General features: G+C 63.1%; 1 protein-coding gene across 1 annotated transcript; it reads left to right on the top strand.

The window, feature by feature from the left end:
• Nucleotides 1–4,074: 4,074 nt before the first annotated feature.
• On the top strand, nt 4,075–9,148 carry FGFR4 (fibroblast growth factor receptor 4). Its single transcript, XM_058034737.1, is given in 16 exon segments — nt 4,075–4,547; nt 4,652–4,741; nt 4,854–5,020; nt 5,107–5,230; nt 5,502–5,692; nt 5,804–5,942; nt 6,026–6,065; nt 6,472–6,558; nt 6,725–6,855; nt 6,955–7,065; nt 7,202–7,392; nt 7,796–7,918; nt 7,991–8,061; nt 8,264–8,401; nt 8,468–8,573; nt 8,654–9,148. Coding segments are annotated over 16 exon segments (2,190 nt in total). The 5' UTR covers nt 4,075–4,213; the 3' UTR covers nt 8,801–9,148.
• The last annotated feature ends 210 nt before the right edge of the window (nt 9,149–9,358 follow it).

Genomic DNA, 9,358 nt, shown 5'->3' with positions numbered 1-9,358 from the left:
AGGGCAGGACCCAGCCCCTGCAGAGCACCGTGCCCAGTCTGGAGCAGCTGCCTGCCTGCCCAGCTTGCCCCCTGCCTTCCTCAGCAGGTGCCCACTGATATGAGGGCAGCAGGTTGTGGCTGGGCTGGAAGCTACCACGTTGAAGCCCGTGGGACTGCATGGAGCTGGAAGCCCTTGTGCTGGCGCTCACCCCTTGCTCCAGAGCTGACCCACTCCCTTAGTGCCAGAAGGTTCACATCACCCCAGCCCATGGAATGAGCCTGCTCAGCCTCAGATCCTATGCACGTACAGGGTACTGTGAGCTGGGGCTTCTGTGCCCCAAACAAGAGCCATTCAGGGGAGGCCAAGAGAAACTTCCAGGAGGAAAGAGCCCCCCAGGCTCCGGCCCCCACAGGAGCCACCGTGCTGCGCGGGCTCTGGCTGGCCGCAGGTGCCACCACAGCGGGAGTGGCGGCAAGTGCTGGGGCCAGGCACAAGGGGCGGCTGTGTTCCCGCAGCTCCGGCTGCCTTCCAAGAGCAATATTGTTGGCACCAGGCAGGCTCCCTGCACCGGCAGCACATACATGGGCCTTTCATGAGGAGAGTGGGGATGATTTACTGCCTGGGGGAAGGGGCAGGGGCGGGAGGATGGAGCCCCAGCACGCCGGCACCCGGCCCCTTGTGCGTGCTCGCTGCCGCGGGGCCCCGCACACGTAACCAAGGCCAAGGGTCTGGCCAGGGGGTCGTCGTCTCTCCCAAGGGGACATGGGGCAAGAGGGATCCTTCTGCACCATCTGTGGAGTTCTGAGAACACACTTCATCTCTGGGCACCCCGCTGTGTCTGAGCTAAGTAACCACGGGTCACACATCGCTTGTGCCACAGTGATGGGGGCAGCCCATGAGCTGGGGGACACAGGGGCACCAGAGGAGGGTGCTGGGGCAGGGGTGCACCCACAGCACAGTGCTGTGCTGGCACAATCCCCCCTTGTTGAGCTGCTGGCGTGGCAGAGGCCGCTGTGGTGCTGCCGGCAGCGGGTGGCAGGCGGTGGGGCTGGGCTGCTGTGAAGGGCTTTTTGTTTGCCGTCAGTTGCTGCTATAAATCAAGCCAGGCAGCCCAGCCCCAGCCCTGCACTGCCCCACGGCAGGGAGGTGACCAGTTCCCAGCCGCCTACAACAGAGCCCCACCAAGCTCTGGCCTGTGCCTGGCATTGTCCTGGCCCAGTGGGGATGTTCAGTGTGACACTGGGCAATGTGCCCACACTGGTCTGCTTGCCCTTCTTCCACTCAGCATTGGGGAGCCCTGGGATACAGGGAATCTTTCCATGTTCATCCCAGGCTGCGGCTCCCACAGACTCCTCGGAGTCCCAGCTCTCCCTCGTGTTTCCAGTACTGGGAACATCCCCTTCTCTCTGGTTTTAATTTGGTTTTGGTTCGAATTGAGATGAACCCAACATTTTTCTGTGCTTCCGGCACGCTGTGAACTCTGCAGGGGCGGCTGCTGCTCCATGAAATTGATGTTCTCGTCCGCTTCACGCGTCAGCAGGAATGAACAGCTGCTGGGGGCTGCTGGCCCCCGGGACTGCTCTGTGCACCTCTGCACCCCAAGGGGACACCAGTACTCCAGATGGGGAGGCAGCACAGAGTGGATGGTGCTATGGGAGATGGTAGCACCAACCAGACCTCACAGTGAAACCGCGTCATGCTGGATGGTTTGGCACAGCAAAGCATGAACAAGGCTGTGCCCAGGACTCACAGTGTGGCCCTACAAAATGAGGGGTGACACTGACAGTGTACCTCACTCACAGGGCCTCAAGATCCACACCAGACATGGGCAAGGCTGTGTATGGGGCTCAGCTCAGCCCTGGAAGATCTTGCTGGAAAGTAGGTGGCGAAGCAGACGGCGACACGGGAAAGGAGAGCAGCTCTAGGGCCAGACCCTGGCCATTACTGGGGGACACTGACCCCTCTTGATGGCCGCAGGATGCTCAGGTGACATTGTTCTTTGGGATCACACCAGCTCAGTGTCTGAGGCCAGGCTTGCCCCAGTGCCCAGGGGTCTTGCATGGCCCAACGAGCAGCAAGGCCAGGGCATGGTGGGATCTGCGTGCCCCAGCCCAGGCAACAGCACAGGGAAGGTGAGGGCGAAGTGTTTATGGGTTGGATTAGGCCACTCCAACGATGGCTTGCACCTTAGCCACGTTTTATGGCACTCCGTTATGGGCTCCTAATGAGGGTCACAGCCACTTTATGGCACTGACAGCGATAACGCTACAACTAATTATGGCACAATTAGCGTGTGGGCTGCTGGGCACCCAGCAACGCTCAGCGCCCAGGCTGGGCCACCACACCTGCTTGAGGCTGGAGTGCTCCTACTGCCAGCAATGGGGGGGAAACGGGGGTGGCCTTGCCCCCTGTCCCATCTGCTGCTCCCCACGCCTGGAGGACAGCACAGGGGAGCCCCCGGGTGTTTCGCACCCCCGTGCGTGCCCCACCCGCGAGGGGAGGCTGCCCCGCCGGAGCCGGGATGGAGGGGCCGGGGCCGCATCTCGCTGCTGGGGGGGAAGGCCGGTGCTCCCCCCCCCGCTTCCCCCGTCCAGCTCGGCGGCAGGTCGGTTTGCAGAGATGCCGGAGAAGCGGGGCCGGTCCCCGTCCCCCCGTCCCGCCTCCCCAGCGCTCCGGGCGGGGCCGCTGTAACCCGAGCGCGTCCCTACAAAGTGCCCGCGCCCCCGAGGCGGCGGCAGAGCGGGGCCGGAGCCAGCCCGGAGCGAGCCCCAGCCCTGCCCGCAGCCGGAGCCGTCCCGAGCCCGCAGCCGGAGCCGTCCCCGGCCCTGCCGCCATGGGGCCGCGGTGTGGGGCTCGGCGGCGCTGAGCCCGCTGTCCCCGGACTTTGCCCCGGCCCGCGCAGCGCAGGCGGCTCCGCCGCGGGACCCCGTCACCGCCGGTAACCTCGCCGACCGCGACCCTCGCCCCCGGTGCCGTTCGGGCCCCCCGTCCCGGGACACTCTTCCCCCTCCCTGGGATCCCCCGCCGTCCCCCGCCCCCGGTTAGCCTCCCCGAGCGCCCTGCCCAGGCTGCCGCTGGCTGAGCGGTCGGATTCCCGGCACCCAAACGGGGTGTTCCCATCCCGTGCCCCCTCCCATTCCTGCCCAGGGACCCCCGTGCTCTGCCTCCCTTCCATGCCCGCCCACCCTCGCGGTGACCTGGGGACCTCGCACTGCTTCTCCCCGGTGCCTCGGGAGAGGAGGGGGCTGCCCGCCCGGATCCGCTCACCCGACCCTGCCTGTCCCGCAGGGTGGGACCCCCGCGCTGGGGGGGCCGGGAAGATGCGGCCCCTCTTGCAGGTCGTGGCGGGGCTGCTGCTGGCGGCGGCTGCACGGGGCAGAGCAATGGAGCCAGGTACGGCTGCGGGGGGCGAAGCGGAGCCGGGGGGCGGCGGGAGTGGGTTTGTGCTTTCTGGGGCGGCGACCCCACGGCTGGGATGCGGGTGCTCGCCCTGGGCACGCAGCCCCACCGCTCTGCCTGCAGGGCAGGGCTGGCGGGAGCTGAGGACACGGCACAGGGACCGGCGTTTCCATCACTGACAGGGGCAGGGTGGATCCAGCCGGGCTGTCCCTGTGCTGCGGGGGCTTGGCTCGCTCGGTGGACACGCGTGGCAGAGAGGGGTTGCGAGACCGCTGTGGGCTGTGGCTGCTGTGTGTGACTCCTGGCGAAACGCGGGCACTCTGTGCCTCGAGGTGGTGGGTGCGGGAGAAGCGTCCCCTGGGACCAGAGACCAGCTGCCCCACATCCCTCCTGTGCTGGCCATGACCTGGGCTGGAGACACACTCGTGCGCTCCGGGCTCCTTCCCGTGGGCAGTCGGGCTGCCGTGGGATTGCTGTGCTGGCGGCCAGGTTGTTTCTGCCCTCCAAGCGCACATGCTGCTGCTGGCCGTCGGCAAGCTGGGCTCCACTACCAGGGACAACCCGGCTGTACATGCTTGGGGCATGTAGAGGTCTGACTTTGGGTGTCTGGAGGGGTTTGTTATCCTCTTTCAGTAAGGCACAGCAAGCCGGAGCACCCTGTGCCACTGGGAGTGGTGGAAGATAGTGGCATGTGTGGCCTTGGACGGGGACATGCCATTGGGGAAACCGTGTCCCTGTGTTCAGGGCAGAGTCCAGCCCTTACCCGCTTCTGGGGTGGCAGAGCCAGGCTCTGGGCTGTGTCACACCACATGCTCTGCTCTAAGATGGGCATATGGAGGGGTCCTGCTGTCAGGGAGGGGTGAGCACTGGGGTGGATGCTCACCACATCTCTCCAGAGCTATTTGAGAGACCCTTACTGGAGTCAGAAGATGAACATCTCCTCCTGGACCCCGGCAACACATTGAAGCTGTACTGTGATGCCAACCAGAGTGGTGCCAGTGTGGTCTGGTACAAGGAGTCCCGGCCACTCCTCTCGGGGGGTCGCATCCATCTCCGTCAGGGCCTGCTGGAGATCTCAGAGGTCGCCTACGAGGACTCAGGGCTCTACGTGTGCCGGGCACGGGGAACTGGAGAGGTCCTGCGCAACTTCACCATCTCTGTCGTGGGTAGGAGCCCAGCAGCACCCAGCTACCCCCGGGGCAGCGAGGCAGCCCCTGCCCGCCCAGCCCTGCAGGCAGGGATGTCCCTCCCAACCCGGTTCCCTTTGCAGACTCCCTGGCGTCAGGTGATGATGATGAAGATAGCGATGGGGACGGTCCCCACCGAGACCGAAATGAGGAGTCAGTCTATGTGCACAGAGGTCAGTGCCACGCCGGGGCACTACAGAAGAGGGCAGGTGGGGCAGAACCAGGGGCAGGGGGCACAGCTGCTCCCTGCACAGCCCCTCCCACTGACATCCTGCATGTCCCCAGCTCCTTACTGGACTCACCCGCACCGGATGGACAAGAAGCTGTATGCAGTCCCTGCGGGGAACACGGTGAAGTTCCGCTGCCCGGCCTCGGGCAGCCCCAGCCCCAGCATCCGCTGGTTCAAGAACGGGCGCGAGTTCCGAGGGGAGCACCGCATCGGGGGCATCCGGGTACGGGCCAGCTCCTCCCACCGCAGCTTCCCTCCCAGGAGCCATCCTCCCCAACTCACCTCACTGCCTTTCCTGCCCCTCTGCAGCTCCGGCACCAGCACTGGAGCCTGGTCATGGAGAGCGTGGTGCCCTCTGACCGCGGCAACTACACTTGCCTGGTGGAAAACAGGTTTGGCAGCATCCGCTACAGCTACCTCCTGGACGTGCTGGGTGAGGGCTCCTCAGCTTGGTGCTGATCTGGGCTTCCCCATACCTGGTGGGGTCAGGAAAAGGGGTGCGGGAGCCTCTGTTTGTGGTCTATCCACTGGTGTAGCTCACATGTCCCTCACAACCCAGGGATGTGGGATGGAGACCAGGCTTGGGTTGCACTGGTTTCTTTTAGGGCTCGGGAAGGGCTCCTTGGTAGGTGGAGGAGGAGGGAGAAAGGAGCCTGTGCTCTGGGCCACCATGTCAGTGACACTGCTCTGCTCCCCGTGCACAGAGAGGTCCCCGCACAGGCCCATCTTGCAGGCTGGGCTGCCTGCCAACACCACAGCCCTGGTGGGCAGCGATGTGGAGTTCTTCTGCAAGGTCTACAGTGATGCCCAGCCCCACATCCAGTGGCTGAAGCACATTGAAGTGAACGGCAGCAATTACGGCCCCGACGGGGTTCCCTATGTGCAAGTGTTAAAGGTAACAAGGGCTGGAAGCACTCAGGTCCCAGATACCCATGCTAAAGTGGTGACAGGGGTGCACAGAGCTCCCTGAGGAAGAGGGATACTGACCTCCATCCCTCTCTGACAGACTGCAGATATCAACAGCTCTGAGGTGGAGGTGCTGTACCTGCGCAATGTGTCCATGGAGGATGCTGGCGAGTACACCTGCCTGGCAGGGAACTCCATCGGCCTCTCCTACCAGTCTGCCTGGCTCACCGTCCTGCCAGGTAGGGGTGGGGTCCTGCTGTGGGGTCTGGGATCCCCAGCACGCAAAGGCCATGCCTCAGGCCAACTCACTCACTCCCTGCAGAAGAGGAGCTGGTGCGGGAAGCTGAGGCCCCTGAGACCAAGTACACGGACATCATCATCTACACCTCGGGCTCACTGGCCGTGGCCATGGCCATCGTTATTGTGGTGCTGTGCCGGATGCAGACTCAGTCCAGCAAGCAGCACCTGGAGCCTATGGCAGTCCACAAGCTCTCCAAATTCCCGCTCATCCGACAGGTGCGTACCAAACTTGAGCCCTAGTAATGCAGCTAGGGGACCTTGGTGACCGATGGGCTCCAGGAGTGCCACTTGTGCCCATCACACCTTACCCTGCTGCCAGCCTTGGAGCTGCCCTTCCCACTTCCCCCTGCAGCTCTCTCACCCCATTGCTCCAAGTGAGATCTCTGCTTTTCTGTTGCATCTTTGTTGGGCCCTGGATCATGGGATGAGATGGGATGGATGGCTGAGGAGCTGTGTCTCTCTCCACAGTTCTCCCTGGATTCCAGCTCTTCTGGGAAGTCCAGCACGTCCCTGATGCGGGTCACTCGTCTCTCCTCCAGCTGTGCCCCAATGCTGGCTGGTGTCATGGAGCTGGACCTGCCCCTTGATGCCAAGTGGGAGTTCCCTCGGGACAAGTACGGTTCTACAGGGCAGGGACAGGGGCTGCAGCATGCCGGTCATGGATGGGGAGGCCTCTGGCCACCATCAGGCCATCCCTGTGATCTCTCATGGCTCTGCTTGTCCCTGCCAGGCTGGTGCTGGGGAAGCCCCTGGGGGAAGGCTGCTTTGGCCAGGTGGTGCGGGCAGAGGCTTACGGCATAGACAGAGACCGGCCAGACAGAGCTGTCACCGTGGCTGTCAAAATGCTGAAAGGTAATGGCTCCTGTGCCAGTGTCCTGGGAGCAGAGGTGGCATCAGCACTGGGCGGGGGTGCCACCCAGCTGGCATCGTGACACAGCCTTCCTTCCCTAGACAATGCCACTGACAAGGACCTGGCTGACCTCATATCCGAGATGGAGATGATGAAGCTCATGGACAAACACAAGAACATAATCAACCTCCTGGGAGTCTGCACGCAGGATGGTGAGGGGGCTGTGCAGGCAGGGTTTGGGCAGGGCATGGGCATGGAGCATGACCAGGGATGCAGGCACTGGGGTCAATGGCTAACTGGGAAGGGACAAGGCAAGGCAGGGGCTGAACAAGTGGCCACCCTTCCCAGGGCCACTGTACGTGATTGTGGAGTTTGCTGCGAAGGGCAACCTGCGTGAGTACCTCCGTGCCCGCCGCCCCCCGACACCTGACTACGCTTTTGATGTCATGGCAATGCCTGAGGAGCAGCTCTCTTTCAAGGATCTGGTCTCCTGCGTCTACCAGGTGGCCCGTGGCATGGAGTACCTGGAGTCCAAACGGGTATGGCTGGCATGGCCTGCATGGCTACCTGTGCTGGGCACAGCTGGGGAGGGCATGGCGGTGACAGAGGAGCTGTGTATCCCTGCTGACCCCACTGTCCCTGTGGAAAGGGAGCCCAGCCAATTCCCATGGGCTCTCCACAACCTCCCAGCCCCATCCCGCAAAGCTCAAGGCAGTACCTCCCCAAAAATATGGGACTCAAAGCCTGGCCCACCTCCTGGGGAAGTGTATGTGGCTGCCCCACTGTGCCTGTCACTGCAGCCAGCCCGGTGATGGGACGGCCCCACCGCTGCAGAGGTGCTGGGGGGTGTGTGGGAGGGAAACAGTGATTTCAGTGTTGAGGGGGACACGTGGAGCTGGAGTCACCATGTCACACCCCTGTGGGTGTTGCTCCCCCTGGCAGTGCATCCACCGTGACCTGGCTGCCCGCAATGTGCTGGTGACAGCGGAGAGCGTGATGAAAATCGCTGACTTTGGCTTGGCCAGGGACGTTCACGACATCGACTACTACAAGAAAACCAGCAACGTGAGTGGGGCTCCTGGGACAGGGCACAGGGACCCCCACCAGGGCTGAGCTGAGCAGGGGTTGCTCTCCTAGGGTCGCCTGCCAGTGAAGTGGATGGCCCCCGAAGCCCTGTTTGACCGTGTCTACACCCACCAGAGCGATGTGTGAGTCCTTGGGGGAATGAGGGTCTGTTGGCTGTGGGTTGAGGATGCTGTTGGTGTGGGACAAGGCAGCATTGTGGGGTTATGCATGTGCTGGAGGGTCCCCGTAGCAGAATGGGGATACTCTGTGGGAACAGTGCGGGGTGCAGTGGGCCAGGCTGGGGGAGAGCCTGTATTGACCCCCCTTTGCTATCTGTGATCCTAGGTGGTCCTTTGGGATCCTGATGTGGGAGATCTTCACGCTGGGGGGCTCCCCATACCCTGGCATCCCTGTGGAGGAGCTGTTCAAGCTGCTGAAGGAGGGGCACCGCATGGACCGGCCATCCAACTGCACCCACGAGCTGTGAGTACCAGCCAGGGGGTGGGCAGGGGGCATGGTGAGACCCTGCTAACACCCCCTTGTCCCCAGGTACATGCTGATGAGGGAGTGCTGGCACGCCGTGCCCTCCCAGCGCCCCACCTTCAAGCAGCTCGTGGAGGGGCTGGACAAGATCCTGGCAGCTGTTTCAGAGGAGGTGAGAGGAGGGGAGTCTGGTGGGTGAGGGGTGGGCAGTGTGGGCAGCACTGGTAGTCATGGCACCATCCCTCCTTGCAGTACCTGGACCTCTCCATGCCCTTTGAGCAGTACTCGCCCTCCTGTGAGGACACTGCCAGCTCCTGCTCCTCTGACGACTCCGTCTTCACCCACGACCCGCTGCCGCTGGCTCCTCACCTCTTCTCCTACCCCAGCGTGAGGACTTAAGGGAGGGCAGGGAAGGGTGATGCTGAAGCCACCTCTGCCCTTGCAGGGAGGGGGTCCAAGTTACCAAAGGTGCCTGCTTTGTCCGGGCTGAGCAGTGGGTGGGCAGGGCTCTGAGCCACAGCACCAGGGCAGGGTGTCCCTCTCCCCAGGCTCCTTTTGGGCACTGAGCCATCAGCCCTGGCTGAGATGTGCCTGGTATTGTGGGGCAGCAGGAGCCAGAGCCTCTCCATGTGGGCACTGCCTGGGATGCCCATGGCGTAGCCCAGGGAGATGGGATTTGGCCAGTGCTTCAGTGGAAGTGTCTCTGGGCAGGAGCCCCACTGCTGCCAGGCTCCTGCTGCATCTGTACATAGCCACAGAGATGAATATTTATGTACATGAAATTTCAACCTGATAAATTATTTTTTTGGAATACACCCCGGTGCAGTTTCTGGGCTGCTCTGGAGCACAAAGGGCTCACCTAAGCTTGGAGGGCAGGTCAGGGTGTGCCTCCTCGCTGCCTCCTTGCTCCAGCCAGTTCAGGGGCTGCAATCACTCCTGGGGGACACAGAGACAGTG

This window comes from Melospiza georgiana, chromosome 15 (genome assembly GCF_028018845.1).
Source record: "Melospiza georgiana isolate bMelGeo1 chromosome 15, bMelGeo1.pri, whole genome shotgun sequence".
Lineage (NCBI taxonomy): Eukaryota > Metazoa > Chordata > Aves > Passeriformes > Passerellidae > Melospiza > Melospiza georgiana.
Note: the sequence above shows the minus strand (reverse complement) of the source record. Positions and strands in the feature narration are given on the sequence as shown.